The sequence below is a fragment of the Engraulis encrasicolus genome, chromosome 24, assembly GCF_034702125.1.
Source record: "Engraulis encrasicolus isolate BLACKSEA-1 chromosome 24, IST_EnEncr_1.0, whole genome shotgun sequence".
In the NCBI taxonomy this organism is placed as follows: domain Eukaryota; kingdom Metazoa; phylum Chordata; class Actinopteri; order Clupeiformes; family Engraulidae; genus Engraulis; species Engraulis encrasicolus.
This window is the reverse complement of record NC_085880.1, coordinates 45,073,804-45,094,576: the sequence shown is the minus strand read 5'-3', so window position 1 is coordinate 45,094,576 and position 20,773 is coordinate 45,073,804. Positions and strand designations below refer to the sequence as shown.

At 45.8% G+C, this 20,773-nt stretch overlaps 1 protein-coding gene across 1 annotated transcript in view; it reads right to left on the bottom strand.

Moving 5' to 3' along the window:
• Positions 1-20,173, bottom strand: part of zgc:154058 (Transmembrane protein 150A-like) — an 82,411-nt gene extending 62,238 nt beyond the window's left edge. Inside the window, exons 1-3 of the mRNA XM_063192174.1 lie at positions 19,916-20,173; positions 19,357-19,590; positions 2,294-2,341 (exon numbers count right to left, since the gene is read on the bottom strand). Coding sequence (XP_063048244.1) covers positions 2,294-2,341; positions 19,357-19,421 — 113 coding nt within the window. The 5' untranslated portion in view covers positions 19,422-19,590; positions 19,916-20,173. The remainder of the gene's footprint in view (positions 1-2,293; positions 2,342-19,356; positions 19,591-19,915) is intronic.
• Positions 20,174-20,773: the final 600 nt, after the last annotated feature.

The following is a 20,773-nucleotide window of genomic DNA, read 5'->3' as shown; positions in this document are numbered from 1 at the left end:
AAACAGCAGATCCTTCAGTTGATCGAAAGGCTGAAACAAACTACGGGGCCCTCAGGCTAATGCTGCAAACCAACTGATTCCTGTGTCGAAAACAATGATGTCAGCAGCAAACAGGCAGATGCAGGTGAAACGTTGACACTTGGAAACTGACAGGAAAGTCCAGATAGTAAAGGGAAAAGGCCGGAACTTCCAGTTGGGGTGAGAAAGTTCGTTACCGACATACTTCAGGCAATATGTGCATTTACAATGAACATACAATAAACATCAGTGTTTCAATAAAGGCTGATGATATTGTTGTACATTGTGGGGAATAAGACGCTTAGCAAAATCATATGAAAGTGGGGCAGTTTAAAGTCTTGAAGTTTCACCCTCTGGTGAGTTAAGGTCTTTTGATCAGGGTCTCATGATCCCATAAGAAGAGAAGGGGATGGGGGGGGGGTAGTTGGTGCGTAGCCTGCTTCAGAGAAGGGGATGAAGGGGGAGGTAGTGGGTGCGTAGCCTGCTTCAGTCTCTTTCCTTGTAGCAAAGCTGCACTCTTGAGTGCAATACTTGTATTTTATTTCAGCGGGTTAGCATGACAGACCAACGTTTCGGCCAAAACCAAAGGTACAAATCTGTTCCCTCGCACCCAAAGACCTTGTAAAGAACAGTTTGGAGCTGAGCGCACTTTTTGTAAAAAAAAAAACCTGATTTAGTCTCAACACCAAGCAGCTAGCTGCACCATGTCAGAGCCAAGGGGAACAAACTTCTATGAAGCCTAGGAATTTACTCTCTCTCTCTTTTTCTCTCCCTCTGTCTCTCTCTCCTAAAATGTGCACTATGAATTCCTAAGACTTCTGTGTTCAGGTTCAGTGTATTTGGCAAGATGGGTGGAGGGTGGAGTGTGGAGGAGGGTGGGGGACGTGTGTGACTTAGTTTTCTGATGAGATGAGCAACCAGTAGTCTTTTAACATTATAGCCCAAACATAACAACCCTAACCCCTATGAGTGCTACAGTAATGTGTGGATGGGCAGCTCAGCTTGACGTGTAGCTCATATTGATACGACGCCGGCATGTTAATTCCCAGGCAGACAGACAGATTATGTGCATTATTGAGGTCAGAACAGTAAGTGTTACGGCCACCCCGCATTGGCTGAAGCAACAGTTGAGCAACGCAATGCCCATGGGCTCAACCAAAGGGAACACTGAAACACCATGTGAAGAGCGGAGAGAGAGAGAGAGAGAGAGAGGGAGAGAGAGAGAGAGAGAGAGAGAGAGAGAGCATCAGAGACAGAGTGGGATAGACAGAGAGAGAGAGACAGAGAGAGAGAGTGAGAGAAGAAAGAGAGAGAGAGAGGGAGAGAGAGAGAGAGAGAGAGAGAGAGAGAGAGAGAGAGAGAGAGAGAGAGAGAGAGAGAGAGAGAGAGAGAGAGAAAGAGAGTGCGTCAGAGACAGAGACTGAGACTGAGAGAGACACAGAATGCCACGTCAGATGGATTCATGCATTTCTTGTGTCTCCACACACTATTTATCTAGTGGAATGAGTCATTTGTTTTATTTTTCTTACACGTACAAATGAACTCGATTTATTCTGAGAATTTGCTTGAGGGACAAGCTATTGTGCAACTTGTGGAAAAGTGATTTTGTTCCACGGCGCCAAAAAAAATAAAAAAAGCAAACAGGAATGCCTGATATCCCTGGCCTGCACTCCTGGCCTGCACTCCTGGGGGTATATGCGGCTGAACTCGTGTCACCTGGTGTGCAATGGACCGAATTTAACTCACAGGCTCGCTGACTCGCGGTCTGACAGACGCCCACAGAACTACATTCTGATTGTAGGGTGCAGGTGCAAAATAGCAGGGGCAAAATAGTGGAATGCAAACACATGGAGTAAAAAAAAACCCAACGAAATTCTATTTTTGTTTGTTTGTCCCCAGTCCAGGCGTGTTGTTTGCGTTTGTATGGAGGCAGTGTGAATAAGCTTGATTTACCGTACGCTAACAGTTGTGAGGATCGTGTTTGTTTTATGCGAAGGCTTCATCACCACAGAGGAAATGCCCTTCTGGTACAAATCTTCTGGAATAATAATAATGTAGTATTATATATTAGTATTATTAGTGCAATGCCGTGTATAGTGCAGTGTATTTTAGGTGCAAATGTATTTCCTCAGTTTTTCAGTTTTGAGTCGAAAATCTACTGTATAATAAATCTTAAGTCTTGGTAGATGAGGCCCCTGGCAGCGAACAAAAAGCATCCGTGTCTGATTGGCTAAGAAGTTGGCCAGTGTTATACTGAGTCTGGATGCACACTCACCAGTTCTCCACTGGGCACACGTGTTGATTGTAGAGAGCCATGGCATACCTGAAAGCAGAACACACACACACACACACACACACACACACACACACACACACACACACACACACACACACACACACACACACGCACACACGCACACACACACGCACACACACACACACACACACACACACACACACACACACACACACACACACACACATCAATCACTATAGGAGCTTGACAGGTGAGTAATAGACTTCATTTCCTTAGAAATAAACACAGCACGAGACCTGTGATGGTGGCTATCAATAACTACGCCAATGAGGAGCTGTGGAAGACAAGCCCTATTACTGGGAGAGAGACAGAGGGGGGGGAGAGAGAGCGCGAGCGAGAGGGGCAGAGAGAGAGAGAGAGAGAGAGATGGGCAGAGAGAGAGAGAGAGAGGGGGGCAGAGAGAGAGAGAGAGAGAGAGAGTGGGGGACAGAGAGAGAAAGAGAGAGAGGGGCTTATAAAGGCAAGGTGAACTATGGAACATGAAAAATGGAAAAGGGTAGTATCATTGGTCATTGTGAACGCACGCCACAGCACGGTGCACAAAACGAAATTCAACCTTTGCTATATGACAGGTGACAGATGTGAGGAGGGGAGCAGCCATGATGGCGGTGGCAGGGGACTGTGATGACCAGGCGCTGAGGACATGCCACATGTCAACAATGGAAGCATGGCGGTAAAGCAGAGCAGAGCACTGATCAGTCAGTCACTCACTCACGCCATCCACATGTCGCTATTATCAATCTTCTCTTGACCCCAATGCCAACTCCTTAACCAATAACCATCTGCTAAATGTATTGTAATGTAAGCTTAATGTATTACAACATGACATGAGTAGCCGTATACTGAAGGAGGTCACATGATTTTCAAGAATAAATGGGGATCCTCATGCATGACCATCATCAATCAACAAAGCAGAAAAAAGAGGGGAGGAGGGTGGTGGTATACAGTACGATAGCCTGGGCGAAAGCGGCTGTTGACTCCATCAAACAGTCTGGCAAAAGCCAAGAGGAATCCGTCTCCGTGGAGGGTGGGAGATGGTCTGATCTTACTCTGCCATTTAAATTATTGGAGTTCCGAATTCAAATCAAAAACCCATATTGTGCTTTATTAGCATGACTGTTACGATATAGTGTTGCAAAAATAACAGGCTTCGTGGGTGAGTTCTGCGTCACCACTCTCAACTGTTTGCTAATTGGCAAAACAGTGAGCGAACTGAGCTAGGAGGGTTTCGCCAGACTATGTGCGGAGCCAAAATCTTTGGGTGGAAGTACATAGGATGGCGTCGCAAGGCTATGACCACCACCCACCATCAGCAAAGCAGAAGAAGAGGGTGGTGGTATATGATACAATTGCAGCATAATGGTGACAAGGAAGTGCCTTGCTAATCGGCTAAAGGGCTAGCCAGCCATCCTAATCCAGACCCCCTGGGGAAGGCAGGCCAGCTCCACAGGCCCCGGGCCCACTCCTCTCAGCAACACAGTACACCCCCAACCCACCCCACCCTAGCTACCAGCTCACCAGTCTCGGAAAAGCACCACGGGCAGCCATGGTAGAGATTCTTTATGCCAATGTAATAGGTTGCTATGGGCACCTAACATGACCAGGTTCCGGTCTACCTAAAAGGGCGTGTCATAATACTCCTAGCATTGAATAGAACACTCCTTAGGTCTGCCTAGATCTGCCTAAAGGGGGATTCCCCCCCTTCCCCCTTGTAATAATAGAACCCGGAAACAATGGGCCAAAGGAACCTCTCTCTCTCTACTCTCTCTGACCATGGTGTGATGGTTGGGGAGTTGGAGTGGACTGTAGATCACAGGGTTGCAGGTTCTAATCCCACCCTTGCCTGTCCCTACTGTACTCCATGGCTGAGGTGCCCTTGAGCAAGGCACCCAAACACATTGCTCCAGGGACTGTAACCAATACCCTGTACATAACTGTAAGACGCTTTGGACAAACGAGTCAGCTAAGTGTCATGTAATGCAATGTACAAACGTAAATACCCATCACATAGAGTGTCATAAGGGGGATAACGTTTATGCACATTTGCCTTTTTAATTTTCTATTTTTCTGTAGTCTTTATTTTCTCCATCCCTGACTAGTACCTGTATTACATGTGTCTTGAAATGTCCATGTGGGCATTGTGTGTATTTATGTAAGCTGCTTGACACCCCAGGGATCAATAAAGCTACTCTACTGTATTCTACTCTACTCTTCATCATTCTAGAGTCTCATGTCCATTCTGGAGTGTCACTTCCACACAGTGTTGGGCAATCTGGCTTCAGAAGCTGCAATCCCGCACCCACTATTTGTTTCAGCCATTCACCGCACAATTAGTCAAACTCTTGGTGATTTTACTAACAAATAGCTGAAACCACCAGTGATTTCACAAACAAGTATTAGTGCTGGTGCAGTGAATAGCTGGATAAAATAGTGGGCTCACTTCTGATGCCAGATTTTACGCAACACCACTTCCATGGCATGGTGAAGCAATATGACGATTATTCTCATTACATAACTTCACATTACACTTAGCTGACACTTTATTCAAAGCGATTTACAGTTACTATTTTACAGGGTATTGGTTACAGTCCTCGGAGCAGTGTGGGGTTATGTGCCTTGCTCAAGGGCACATCAGCCATGGATGGAGGTGCAGGGAGAGGCCAGGCGAGACTTGAACCTACAACCCCCAGATTGGAAGACCAACTCCCTAACCACTAGGGCACAGCTGCTCAAAATTCTCATTCATCAGTCATGTTAGCCAAAACAGAAGTTGTAGTGGGTGACTGCTGGACATGTTTTGGACTAGGAAAACGGAAATGCAATTCAGTTGCTTACAACCTCACTCTTTCAACCGAAGGCCATTTACAGTACAAAACTTAGTCGTAACTTCATGCAGTGCAGTGTTTCCTGTACATTGAGGAAACTATGGCGCACCGCCATAGTTTAAATGTAGCCGCCATAGTTTCCGAAATGTAAACATTTTTGTTTAATTTTTATTTTTTATTTTTTTTTACTTTTTTTCCCTTATTTTTTTAACGATTTCCGTTTTTTTAGAAGGCAACCTCCCTCTTTTAACCAAAGGCCCTTTACAGTACTGAACCTAGTCATGACTTCACGTTATAAGAGGCTGGGACTACGCTTCTAAACCCCAAGACCACCTGATCTACAGTAAGAGCAAGCCGCTCATGTAAGTAATACAGATATTCATATTAATCCCAAATAATGTCTACAATGGGGCTAATGCACTGGCAGCTTTTTCATCCAGGGATTACAGTAACAGGGATTATTAGCTTCTTGTGAAGTTATGGTGACCTTGACACTGAGGTCAATCTACTTTATCACGTCATGAGTCAATAAGGGAACATAGTGAACTAGGCTGCGTGTGTGTGTGTGTGTGTGTGTGTGTGTGTGTGTGTGTGTGTGTGTGTGTGTGTGTGTGTGTGTGTGTGTGTGTGTGTGTGTGTGTGAGTGTGGCACCTGCTTATTGGGCAAAATCTGATCCAATCTACAGTAACGAGAGGGGAGAGGGGAGAGGGGGGAAATCCCAGAGCCAGATTAACCCAGAATTTGGGTCGAGTCACCGGGTCGTTTAGTCATCTGACTGGAACACCCAGGACATTCCTACCCAGCTCAGGGTGACCATGACCGACCGCTTGGAGGTCGCGACTCCCGAGTCAACAAACTCTAGATCAGTGGTTCTCAACCTTTTTGGAACAAATGCCCCCTTGACCTCATCATAAGCCTGCCAGTGCCCTCGGGGGCTGTAGAGCCCACGTTGAGAAACACTAGTTTAGAGGTTGAAGACTGCAGAGTCAACGAACTCTAGATCGTGATCTGATGACAAGGGAGCGTGGTGAAGCCGGCGTGGAGCCACCTCCTAATCAATAATGAGCCATTTTCCCGCAAAGCTGTGTGTGTGTGCGTGTGTGTGCGTGTGTGTGCGTGTGTGTGTGTGTGTGTGTGTGTGTGTGTGTGTGTGTGTGTGTGTGTGTGTGTAAGGGGGTGAGTGCTTATGCAAAGTGTGGACGTGGCCATGCATGATGATGGGGGGGGGTCGGCCACGTCAGCACATTCGACTCGGGCCCCCACAGCTGATATGAATCATTCATAAGCCACCTGACCAGACATGACCAGCAGCAACAGCCAGAAGTCTCCTGAACTCTTCCCTCACCTTCCCTTCAGCTTTACCATCTGGGGCCTACACTAAGAAACTGGTTCAGGAGTTAAAAAAGAAAATGAGGGGCCCTGGCGTGGCCAGCCGGTAGGGTACACGTCTCGTCTGCCACGCGGCCGACCCCTCCTCATCTCTCTCTCCCCATTCGCTTCCTGTCCACCTCTCAAACTGTCCTGTCAAATAAAGTCGTAAAACACCAAAAAGATCTTTACAAAAAAGAAAATGAGGACTCCAGGCTCTTCTATTAGATGATTTACCTCTTAACTTAACCTGGTTTATGCCCCGTGTACATCGAAGGCGAACAAAGCGACCTGCGCGGCGGAAGTCATTGTTTCTCTATGGAGGGAAGGCGAATAAAGCTACCAGAGCGAATTCGGCAGGAGCAAAGCTTCTTGAGCGACCTGGGCGAATTTTTGACGATTAAACTCAAGCTAATCTTAAGCGAATTCGCTATGATGCCGTTCGGTGAAAACCAATTGGAACGTTCATATCGAGGAATGTCCCAGGCTGTCAAGACAGAGCCGTTATGTGATTAGCTGAATCAAACATGCCAGTGCAGCGTCCAGAGCGAATAAAACTAATTCATGGCGAAACTTCTTCAACCACCCCAGCTACCTGGGTCGCGTTGGTAGCGCTTGATGTACACTGGGCATTACTCCTGAACCAGCTTCTTAGTATACCCCTCTGGTGCACTGACGGGAGACAGACCGGAAATCTTAACTGGAGAGAAGACAACGGGGCACAGTGTTGCCAGATGTGTGATGATTATTGTATTAGTACCATAATTATGTCCTCTGTACCTGGAAGGAAATGATCAAACTCCATTTGATCGGTCAGTATCCACCATCTTCACTATGAGCTTCAGTTGTTTGCTTATGATGAGGGTAAGGGGGCGTTGGTAAGCTTATGATGAGGGTAAGGGGGCGTTGGCAAGCTTATGATGAGGGTAAGGGGGCGTTGGCAAGCTTATGATGAGGGTAAGGGGGCGTTGGCAAGCTTATGATGAGGTAGAGGGGCGTTGGTAAGCTTATGATGAGGGTAAGGGGGCGTTGGCAAGCTTATGATGAGGTAGAGGGGCGTTGGTAAGCTTATGATGAGGGTAAGGGGGCGTTGGTAAGCTTATGATGAGGGTAAGGGGGCGTTGGTAATCTTATGGTGAGGTAAGGGGGGCATTTATTCAAAAAAGGTTGAGGATTTAACATAGAGGGAACCATTTGGTCTTTATGTCTTGTAGCGAATTAGTATAAAGATACAGTAGCCTACCATTTTAAACAGGGAAAGACACACACGCACACACACACGCACGCACACACACAGTCACAAACACACACACACACACACACACACACACACACACACACACACACACACACACACACACACACACACACACACACACACACACACACACACACACACACACACACATTCTGCATGGAGACAAGGTCAGCAGTAGGCTAAGGAGTAATTAAGGCTCTTTGGATCTCTCTCACATCATCATCATCATCATCATCATCATCATCTCTCTCTCTCTCTCCCTGCCTCTCTCTCTCTCTCTCTCTCTCTGCATCAGTACCCTCTCTTCCGCTGTCTCCCAGCCACAACCCACACCCCCTCATCTTCCTCTTCCTCTTCTTCACCCCCCGACCCCCTCTCTGTCTGTCTCTCTGACCCCCTACCCACCCTCTCTCTCTCTCTCTCTCTCTCTCTCTCTCTCTCTCTCTCTCTCTCTCTCTCTCTCTCTCTCTCTCTCTCTCTCTCTCTCTCTCTCCTCAAACAGAGACTGATCACCTGAGTCACCCTGGCTGCCCAGCTCTGTCTCCGTGGCAGTGAGCAGAAATTACATTTGGTAAACAAACACAGTCCCAAGCCATCTGCCATCACCGCTGATGTGAACAAACACACTCACTGTTACCAGGTCACCCTCAGTAACAGCAGCACACACACACATATACACACGCGTGCACACACACACACGCACGCACGCACGCATGCACACACGCACGCACACACACACACACACACACACACACAGAGAGAAAGAAAGAGAGAGAGACACACACACAAAGACACAGACACAGACACAGACACACAAACGCGCGCGCACACGCGCACAGACACGCACACACAAGCACATCAGTCTGTAGTTTTCTATAGCTACGGTGTTTCAGAGAGCATAATGACTCATAACCAGTGGCCTTGCGCATCTAACTTTCTGCTGCAAAAAAGTGGTAAAGCCGATAACTTCAGTAAGCTTAACTTCTGGCAAATATTAGCTGCATGCTATAGAACTGTAGCCCCATAATGCCCGCTGCTCCACCAGTGGAATGCTGTAATAGACATTGAAAGGGTACTTACCATAGTACTACTAGGGCTGGGTAAAATAATCGATTCAATCGATAATCGATCAATATCATTTAAAATTCACATAATCGATTCACAGGGCACAAAATCGATTTTTTTGGTTCTTTTTCTTTTTGTTCTTTTTGTTTAATTTAGGTCTATTGAAAATACCCAGTAGGTATTAGTCAATTAGGCCTAGGCCTACTTATTACAAATTAGCAATCTGTTAACACTGTCAAGCCACAGCCCTTTGACATTTATATATAAAAATAGGCAACAGTATCTTTTGGGGGAAATCCTGGCACCAAGAAGGGAACGGATTGAATCGATTCGGAGTGAATCGAATCGAATCGAATTGAATCGTGATTAATCGATTCAAAGCCCTAAGAATCGAAATCGAATCGATACAGGAACATGACTGTGATACCCAGCCCTAAGTACTACACTACTATGACATAACACAGGGCCTTTAGTAATGCACTACGACTTGGTCAGTGCCATTCTGGTAACAGCTAATTTATAAAATCATGCCTTAACGGGATACTGCACCTGTATGGGCTTACCATGGAGCAGTTTTGACAGAAAATAAATTCGCACACACACGCACACACGCACACACACACACACACACACACACACACACACACACACACACACACACACACACAATTATGTCAGCCTGTATGTAGTTTGCAATAGTGCATGTGGGTATCCACATTAACATGTGAACAGAGGCAGTGTGCTAACATAGAGGGACAAAGATGAAGGGGAGGAGGGAGGAGGGAGGAGGGAGGATAGTAATGCAATTACAACATGTAGATTGGTGCTGCAAGATGATTCATGTGATAATCTCAGAATGCAAAGGAGAGAAATAGAAAGGATTAAAGGATAAATTCAGCCAATTTCAACATGCAGTTGTAATGCTCACACTACCCTGGACTTGTCAGCACCTGAGATTTTTATTTTTCTTCAGCCGTTTCCGAGTTTCTGGGGCAAGTGTTTGTTTACATTTTTTTTTTTTTTAAACATCTTGATTTATTCCCAATAACATCCAAAAGGTTATGCAACATCAGCAGACAACTAGCAAACAGTGATACCTTTTGGGAAAATATTTGGAGTAGGCCTCTGTGAAGATTTTTTACGTTTTGTTTACGTTTAAGTACGTATTTATGAAAAAGGTAACACTTGTGAATGGGCAGTATAAATTCTGGAAATAAACAACTAAAAATAGTACACAGTGCACCTTTAAGTGTAATGAACTAATCAACTCCCTTCATTTCCTTTCGGGTGAATGAATTGCTCCCCTCCGGTGCGTGACATCTGTATTTTTGTAGTTTTTTCCCCCCTCTCTCTTTTCCTCCACTGCTGAGCTCTGAGGCAATGTGCCTGCCTCAAACTGGAGAGTAAAGAACACAAACTCATGAAAAAAACACAGATGGTGGGCCTCTCTCTCTCTCTCCTTCTCTCTCTCGCTCCTTCTCTCTCTCTCACGTTCTTGCTCTTTCTCTCGCACGCGCCGCGCTCCTTCTCTCTCTCGCTCCTTCTCTCTCTCTCACTCCTTCTCTCTCGCTCCTTCTCTCTCTCCCTCTTGCTTCCTCTCTCTCTCTCTCTCTCTCTCTCTCACCCCCTCTCTCTCTTGTTCCTTCTCTCTCTCTGTCACACACTCCTTCTCTCTCTCCCTCTCTGTCGCTCCTTCTCCCTCTCCCTCTCTTTCTTCCCGCCAGCCTCATGCTTCTGTGACTCTGCCCCTGTTACGAAACACCACAGAGGGGGCTTCACACCCAGCTCCCTCCCTCTCTCTCTCTCTCTCTCCCTCTCTCCCTCTCTCCCCCTCTCCCCCTCTCTCCCTCCCTCTCTCCCCCTCTCCCCCTCTCTCCCTCCCTCTCTCCCGAACATCCACAGGAGCCCAGACAGACTGATGAGGGCCTCTCCACCTTGATGAGGAACAGGAACAGCTCTGCATGCCAGTCCAAATGCATTGGATCATGCATGTGTCATACTGCACTGCACTTTTATACAGGATGTGTTTGGATATAGGAGAGTGGAGTTTATGCTGCTACTATAATATATCAGCATAAAGTACATGCATGGGTATATTGTCTGTTTTTGTATTATATAGTATATCTGCACAGCTAAAATAGTGTGTGTGTGTGCGTGCGTGTGCGTGTGTGTGTGTGTGTGTGTGTGTGTGTGTGTGTGTGTGTGTGTGTGTGTGTGTGTGTGTGTGTGTGTGTGTGTGTGTGTGTGTATCCCTCTATCTCCTGCAATATCTCTCTATTTCTCTCTCTCTCTCCCTGCATTTGTCCCTTGGTCTTCCAGTCTGGCTTCTCTCTCTCTCTCTCTCACTCTCTCTCTCTCTCTCTCTGGACTGGGGGATGTGATAGGAGAGTATTTGTGAAGCATCCTTTCAGCCATGGCACAGCCTCCTCCACCCAACCTTGACCTTCAAAGGTCAGCAAGTAAGAGCAATAGCCGAATAACTCTCAATGTGTGTATGACTGGGCTTAGGCCACAAAAAACATAACAATATATTTTCCTGGATATTGATTTTCATCACGATTTATTTCTCCTGATACAGAAAACATCTAGCATGAAGCCAGTTTCTCAAGACACCAACTTGGAGGTACATGTGCTGCACGCCACCGTGGCTAAGGGTAAGCAAACCATCAGCACACAACTGGCATTGTAAAACTTGATTTGGGCCCAAATATCATTAACTTTTATCTGACATGCGATCATTTACATATGCCAAAAGCTGATAGTCCTGAATGACAAGAAATTCATCGCAGTTATGATGACTTTTGGGTGGGGTGGTTGGTTGGGGGTGGGGGGTGTTCTGTGGCTGTGACCCCCACATATATGGGATTGCATGCCCAGGGTCAGAGGCCCCCAGGTACAAATTCGGACTGGGTCATTTCCCAACATTACCCCACCTCTTGCTCCACACTCACTTCCGGTCACGTTTCACTGTCCTATCCGAAATAAAGGCCCAAAAACAGGGCTTTGAACTGTTATTTTTTTCCAAACATTCCGTTCCGAACAGAAACGGAATTATAACGTTTCCGGTTATGAGTTCCACCAATAAATCGACGTTCCCGAACCGGTTAGAACAAAAAATATTGTTCCCGGAACGGTTAATTTCGTTCCTGTCAGCTGATTACTCCCCATAGGCCTAACTGACGTTATTTAACCAAGAAAGACGGAAGCGCAAATGAGTCAGCCTACATTCCAAATTGTTTATTCAAGTGGATGAGATGAATATCCTCCAGAATTTTGTCATTCAGGGACGACCTAAGCGGAGAATAAACCTGAATGATGACAATGCGCGCTCCACTCTGACTTGTGAGTTTGTGCATATTTGAAGCAGCCATGGATGTCCAATAACGTCAAACTGTTGGTGCGCTTTACACGCGCTTCTCTGCAATGTCTTACAATGATGCAATCGAAACTCTGCCCTTTTGTATGACAGTGTTTCTCTTACTTAAGATGTGGAGTGGAGACTTTGTAGTCCACAGCTCTCTCTCCATTCAGTCAGAAAATGTCTGATGTCACACAGGACGTGAACCTCAGCCATCATGGTAACGTGCCCAGGAAAATAATTACTTTTTTTTTAAGTTTGAGGAACGGTATTAACCGGTTACCATTATTTTTTAATAAGTGTTCCCGTTCCAGAACACAAAAAATGATAACGTTTCTGTTCCCTGTAAAATACAAAAAGTTCCTGGTTTTCGTTTTCGTTCCTTGAACCGGTTCAAAGCCCTGCCCAAAAAGCCAAAAAGATATTTTGACTCATTAAGACACACTGTTATAAATTTGCTGTCACGAGAATGGCAATGACCATGTCATAGTGCATTACTAAAGGCACTGTGTTATGTCATAGTAGTGTAGTACTATAGGAGTTAACTTTTCAATGACTATTACAGCGTGCCACATGAGGTACAGACTCAGAGTGCATTATGGAGCAACAAAAAAAAACAAAACCGTTCTGATGACTGTAATGATTTTACGATCAATTGACCTCCCTACAGTGAGTGACTTTTACCCAGAACTGTCAGCCTTTTCAGAGTTCAGGAACATTATTGCTGGAATGCAACCCTAGTTTACTTTAAGCCCTGGAGTAGTTTGCTTCTCAGCTCGTTTCTGCGAATTTCTTTTCTCAGATGGCCGCTTTATGTAAGCTCGCTAGTTTAAGAATAACAACTGGGGAAAAAAAGACTTGCTAGCGTCTGAGCGAATGAATGTGTACCCCTGTTGTTTACACATGTAGGCTAAGTCCAGATCCACCCATATATAAACTGGGTCTGAGCTTTGCTGGCTTGCGCAGCGCTTGGGGCCCTAAGAAAAGGGAGACTGACCACATTTTCCTTGTGCTCAGTCAATAAGGACAACCTAGTGTACATGCCTACCGGGCCCAGGCCCAGGGGCCCAAGACACAAGGGGGGCCCCTGAAACCCAAGCCTCCATGCAACAAGAAAACACTTCATCACTAGTCTATATTTACATTCTTATATTGTGTAAAATGGCACATCTAACTACCGGTACGGTCATTTGTATTTTTCTCAGGGGACAAAACCCTTGAACCCCCAACAACAAAAGCTCTCTTTGGTAAACACCCAAATCTTTTCGAACCTCACGACTCCATGTAGGGAGTGTGTGAGTGTGTGTGTGTGTGGGTTGGGGTGGTTTCTTGTTGTCTGGCCAATGGACTCATAATCTGTTCCTGTGCATATGCATATACTCTCATGGAAACCTTAGACAGGCATTTGTGCAAAACAGTTGGAAACACTTCAGAAAAGCACTGGCCACATTCCGCCACCTCCACGTGACTTATGTAAGTGAGCTGGGTAGTACAAACACAAGTCTGGCAAGTCTTAGCAGAAAACGAAATAGTTGTTTAATTGTATTTTTTCAATGGTTTGTTTGTTCCCCTAGGTCATGGTGTATAGTTTGATTAAAACAATAGAGAGAAGTCATGCAAAGATCAGAAGACCATTTATGGCAATAGGTCACTTTTGTAAATGACACTGATAACAGAACAGCAAAAGAAACCTTCTGCTTTTTATCCTGCTCTGAGATCAGGAACAGAGGACGTAAGACACGTTTAATTAACCCATTAAGTTTAAATTATACATTTGTTATAAATTTGCTGTTACCAGAATAGCAATGACCAAGTCATAGTGCATCACTAAAGGCCCTGTGTTGTGTCATAGTAGTGCAGTTCTATATGGTAGTTAACTATTCAATGACTATTACAGCGTTTCACTGGTGGAACGACGTGCATTACGGGGGTCTACACATACTTCGTGATTTGATTCCTAACTCAATTGTCTTCTTCTACTCCTCTCCCTCCCTTTGATTTGTTTACATTCCTTCAGCATCTCTATATCCATTTAGTTTTGACCAACCGCTGGCTTTCTCAAATCTTGAGTACTAAAGTTGTGATAGGCCACCGCTCATCTGTTTAGAAGGTGCAGGATTCAGTTGAAATTTCCATATAAAAAGGAGACAATACGCACACTTCAGGTCTTTTTTTGGGCAAAGAAGCTCAGACTCTGCCTGATGAAAGTCTAAGGACCGAAAACTTGCAAGTCAAGTAAAGCTTCTTTGCACAAAAGTGTGCAGATTCACATCTGAAGTAACCACTTGTTACGGGGACACTAGATAGTCTCAGGGGCGGTTCTATCATTGGGCAAAGTCGGGCAATTGCCCGGGGCCCCATGCAGTCAGGGGCCCCGTCGTCAATCGACATTTATGCATCGATTTTTCATGCGGTGGCAATTTAAGCTTTCGGGGCCCTTGGCTGCAGCTCGATGGGGCCCACCTAGATAATCTTGCTTTTGGGCCCATGTTTCCGTTGTTACGCCACTGCCTGCATTTATACACCATCGATTATTTATTAATAATTTAAAGGGGGCCTCAAAATTGTTCTTTGCCCAGGGCCTCAGATTTCCTCAAACCGCCCCTAGTCTGTCACCCCAGCCAGCAGGCCCATGGTCAGGGGCGACAGCTCCACATGAAAAGGGGGGGGGGTGCTTCCTGCAGTGCCATAGGAAGTGTTCTTGCAGAGAATGCTGCTGCGCTGGTCTGGGTCTGGGGGGGCTAAGGGCCGATGGTCACACTATACACCCCCACTACCCACCACCAACCTGTCTGTATTCCTAAAGTTCGCTCAAGCATACACCCCCACTCCACACCAACCTGTCTGTATTCCTAGAGTCTAACATACACCCCCCACTACACACCAACCTGTCTGTATTCCTAGAGTCTGCTCAAGCATAGCGGCTAACAATGGCCCAAGTGCCCCCGAGCGGAGTTGTGTAAAGTAGAAGTAGAAGTGCTCTGAAAGTTGAATCCATGTAATATCATATCGCTAGTGTTGAATCATTGTAATATCATATCGCTAGTGTAATATCATATCGCTAGTGTAATATCATATCGCTAGTGTATCATATAGCTAGTGTTATAATTACAAATCTAAGAAGAGTATGTCTACTTCTACTTTATACAACTCCGTTCCCGGTTTACACCCCACCCCCTCACACCACACACACACACACAGACACAGAGAAACACAGATACAGACACAGACACAGACATGGGCGTAATTTATGGTGGGGACGGTAGGGACACGTCCCCACCAATATTTAGCCCCCTACTGTGTAATCACGACCAGTGTTGCCGGTAACGTTGTAGTCGCACTACTTTTTTTCAGTAACGGCCTAGTCTAACAACTACCATTTCAAAACGTCAGATTAAAGTTACTTATGTAAGACACCGTGCGTTACTATTTCTGGTACATAGGCCTGCCTACAGTACTTTTTGTTTCAAGCGAGGAGTTTGTGGCGACGCCTGAGTATGAAAAAAAAAAACTTATGAAAACTTTTATGAAATGCGATAGAGGGATAACTTCGCCCTGCCATTAAATCAGATTGTGGTGAAATGTAGTAGCCTAGTCCTACGTATAGGCCTACAAACGGTTCTGAATCTTAATTAGCCTATTCCAACAGTTGTGCCGACATCATCGGCAATTTCTAATTCACTATTTGGGTGCAGGGACCGGAGCCCTGCAGATGCGTAATAGTTGCGTGACAAGCAGAGAGAGGCGGAGAAAGGTGAAGGATAAAGTGGTCTATTTAAGAAGAAATGTGGTAGGCCTATCTGCGCAGCGCAGATAATAACGAATTGAAATGCACACTTGATCTACTAATACGGGTGTAGCCTATTTAAACTACCGTCGAAAGGACGGGCAGGCTTCAGAATCTTCAGTCTTCCTTTTAAAAAATCCGTCGGACAAACCTCTGTTAACGCGACCCATGTGGTAAATGAAAGAGTTCCTAAAGGAAGGCTACACTTCGGCAAAACATTTCCCTTATTTCATATTAAATTAACCTGACTTGGTTTTACAGGCTATTTAACTGTAGGACTACTTGAGTAGCCTAGACTAATTGCTGCGACTTGGTTCTGATCTCGCTGAACATCCAACGCGGCTGAAATGGAAGCCTTCTTCCATGAAGAGTATGTAACCAACATCATTCAAAAATCGCAGATAGGCCTACACCTACTTGCATTTCGGTCATGTAGAAGGGCTACAAAGCTAACTGGTATGTTGTAGCATTAAAATTCGCCTACAACGTGACACAGTTGGTGCGCAACTATGTGGTGACATCGCTGGGATTTCTGTCAAGACGCGCTGCGCAAAGACACTTGCACGCGCACGTGTGTTGCCTGTAGGCTGCTATGATGCAAACGCAGCTACAGGCAGGGAGAAAGCGAGAGATAGGGAGTTAGCCTATGAGAATGTGTTGTTTTGTATGTAGGCTACAACAGTCCACACAGCATAGCTAATTTTGGAGGATAAAAAGGGTCAGTCGGCACCGGAACCCAAAAAAGTTTTCTGGGCCGGGTCTTATTTATTTTTTATTTAAAAAAACATGCAAGCTTATTTCAAGAAAAGGTTTGCAAATGTCAGTGTCATTTTTGTTGCTGTTAAAATAGGCCTAAATGTCAATAAAGTGAGTAGGCTAGGCCTATTGGCAGAACTTAGTTAGGCAACTTAGGCAATACCACTTTGCTGACATTTGAACCCAAAGCTACTTATATGTTATTGGTAACAGTCTCTGGAGCAATGTTGTATCAGAACTAGCTGCTTGGTCAATTTCACTCCAGTCATGGATGGAGGTGTAAACAGAGGTAGCCTAAGGGTGGGATTTAAGCCTGCAACCGTGTGATTGAAAGACCAACTTCCTAAGGAACGCTCGTTGACATATCATCTGCTCATTGATATAACATCTGTGTGCCATGAACTTATGATTGGTAATCAGCCCCCCACACACACACACACACACACACACACACACACACACACACAGACACAATGAAAATGGTCAAAAATCATCCCCCTATAAAACCATTGAGCTACATTAATTCATAGGCTAATACATTCACATATTGCGTTAAAATTGTACTTTTAACAATTGTATTTTCTAAATTTTCTCCCCCGAACCACCACCAATTTTGTGTCCCCACCAATGTCAAAGTCAAAGTTACTCCCTTGGACACAGACACACACACACACACACACACACACACACACACACACACACACACACACACACACACACACACACACACACACACAGACACAGAGAGAGACAGACAGACACTCAATACAAGGTCCCAAGACCAATGATGTGCACAAAGCACCCTCCAAAAAGTAAAACCAGTTTCCGACCATCTGACAAACCAACATGCCGTATAGAGTGTCACCACACAGGATCAAAACTACAAGAACAAGGTGCATGAGAAACCTGAAGTAGAGGGAGTGGAACAGAAAGAGTGCTGTGTTGTGTTCAGCACAGCGCAGTACAGCGCTGCACACCTCCCCACTCTGGCTGCCAGGGCTGCATTCCTGAGTGGCAGTGATCACAGGGGCCCGGACTAGACTCCTGCAGAGTTCACAGCCAAACAGGTGGGCTGCCCTCCTCCCTCCTCTTCTCTTCTCTCCTCTTCTCTCAACCCCTATCCTACGCTCTCCCTCGTCCTCCTCCTTCCTCTCCTCTTCTCTCAACCCCTCTCCTGCTCTCTCCCTCTTCCTCCTCCCTCATCTCCTCTTCTCTCCTCCTCTTCCTCTCATCTCCTCTGCTCCTCCTCCACTCTTATCCTCTCTTCACCTCCTCTTCCTCTCCTCTCTCCTCTTCTCTCAACCCCTCTCTCCCTCTTCCTCCTCTCCTCTCCTCTCATCTCCTCCTCTCCTATCCTCCGCCTCCACCACTCCTATCCACTGATCTCCTCTGCTCCTCTCCTCCCTCAACCCATCTCCTTCTCTCTCCCTCTTCTCTTCCTCCTCCTCCTCTCCTCCCTGCCTCTCCGTTGCTCATCTAACAACCCCCCCCGCGCTCTGCTGCTGCACAAGTTTTCTGACACCCCCCACCCCCCCACCCCCTTCTTCATGAATCCACACCTGCTCTCTGTACTGCAGTTAAAAGACAGGCACAAATAAATGCAGACAAACCCTTAAGCACACCTACACTCACAGACATGCACATATGCACATGTGTGCACAAACACAGACACAGAGACATTATCTCCTCTCTCTCTCTCTCTCTCTCTCTCTCTCTCTCTCTCTCTCTCTCTCTCTCTCTCTCTCTCTCTCTCTCTCTCTCTCTCTCTCTCTCTCTCTCTCTCTCTCTCTCTCTCACACACACACACACACACACACACACACACACACACACACACACACACACACACACCCCAGTCTCCAGCTATTCCGCTTCCATTAGGACAGGGGGGGGAAGTATCTTATAGTGATTGCCTCAGCTGTGACAACACAATGCTTCCATGAGACCAGAAAAAGACATTCAAGTTCAGACAAGCAGATATGTCTGTTAGCAATGGGTGGGTGACCAGACCTGGATCCCTTGACGCAATTAAACTTTCATAGGTCTATTTGTCAACGCATTACGCAAGCCATATTAAACAGGGCTTTGGACCTAGTTCCACTGTAATTCTTGATGTTCATTCATTGTCCCACTGATTCCAACTGCTTCCACGCAGCAATGATTTTAAGTGTGAAGTGTGATATAAAGTGTGATCCCAAAGATATGCTTGAAAGTAAGAAGTGGAGTCCTTGCTTAGCACACATTGTCAGAATAGGTAGGTGGGTCTGCCATAGACAAACCAGGTTCCCAAAAATATTCAGATTTAAGAGACACCCAGTACATGTCAAAGTAATGCTACAGGTGTGTTTCAGTATCAGTGTGTGAATGAGATCTTGTTGTATGGGGGACAAATCCGATTTGACAAATAGAACGAACCACAACATCAGGCAAGGACAACGAAAAGCAACATGTGTCTTTCAACACCGGAATGCCAACTGCTTTCCACGACAGCTCATAAGAAGCATCAACGGCCATAAGTCCAGATTTGCTATCCACAGGCTTAAATAAATCACTCGAAAAATCAATTGGGAAAAGAGACAGGCAGAGCTAGAGCTATAACTTACACGACCCATATCCCAGTAATTGTCAGGGCTGGTAGGCTGACAGGTAATATCATCCACAGAGACATCTCCGACGCGTGTTCGTCAAACGGTCCCCCTGGATAGGAGAGCCTCTTTTCCTTTTGCGCCGTCGCCAGCCTCGCTGTCGCTGCTCATCAATTGGCATTTAAGTTCTTGACCGGAACATTTCACATCACGTTTTCGTAACTTTGTTTCGAAGTGACGTCGCCTCCCCCTCTGTAGAAAAGATGCACAGTCACACATTGTAACATTCCACACTAACTTCAGAAAGGTACAGGTCGATATCACCGCATTGCATTGTATCGTGTGTTGTTCCTATTGTATAATTCCTTTAGGTCCTATAACCGGCATTTCCTAGTTTCATTTCCACACAGTAGGCTATCGACCTACAAGGCTTTTTATATTCTAATTAGCCTATTTCTTAGCAAGATGGCTGAATGGCAATATACCGTAAGAGCAAGTTAGCTAGCGACTCATTGAAGCGACGACGAGGTGGCTACCTCACTAGTTTGTGCGATATATTTTCTTCACAATGTCTTACCTTCAGTTTCTGTCAGCTGAACGTATTCGGTCCTTCCACCTTATTGATTAGGTTTTAAATGCCACCGTGCAATAGAGGCGAAGACTGAAAGTATCCGAACTGGTTATCCTTGCTGTACTTTTCCTTGAGGTGAAAATCGGTCCTCACAACTCCAAAAGCATCACTGCGCGGTGGAGTTCTCCTTTGGCGTCTCAGTCATACTGGAAAAACAATTTCCGTTCATCCCACCACTATGCTCTCTCTCTCTCTCTCTCTCTCTCTCTCTCTCTCTCTCTCTCTCTCTCTCTCTCTCTCTCTCTCTCTCTCTCTCTCTCTCTCAAACCCGTTGGCCCATTCGGCAAGGGCGTGATTGTGCATGTAGCGGTGTCCGTCCCTGTATGCTGCTAAGTTTAGATTTCAGCTCCGTGTGGAGAGCCCATGTGGTCGCAACAGCCAGATGTTTTCTCTCGCCTCCCTCCCTCCCTCCCCCATTCGCATTGTTCACGCGCGCCGTAATACGCAAGGGTTGCTGCCTTGTCTGGATAAAAAGGCGTATCACTTACATGCCGATTTAGGCGTTGTAGGGTAGCCTACTCTATTGCAATTACAGGTACAACAGGTTCCCATGATATTTTCTTTATAGTGATAGTAATCTACTTGTGCCTTGGGAAAAGGCAAATACTAGCTATGCAGACTCATTGAACTTGCCCATAGGCCTAGCCTACTCCATTTTTGTTTGTATTTTAATGTTATGTTATGGACAGAAATGTACCATGCCTGTCCAACTGCATGAAGCCAATAGGTTTTACTCCAGCTAATCGTTCTAACGAGCCTTCTGTGTTTCACCACGGCAAGGAATTTACATAAGCACTGTGCGCA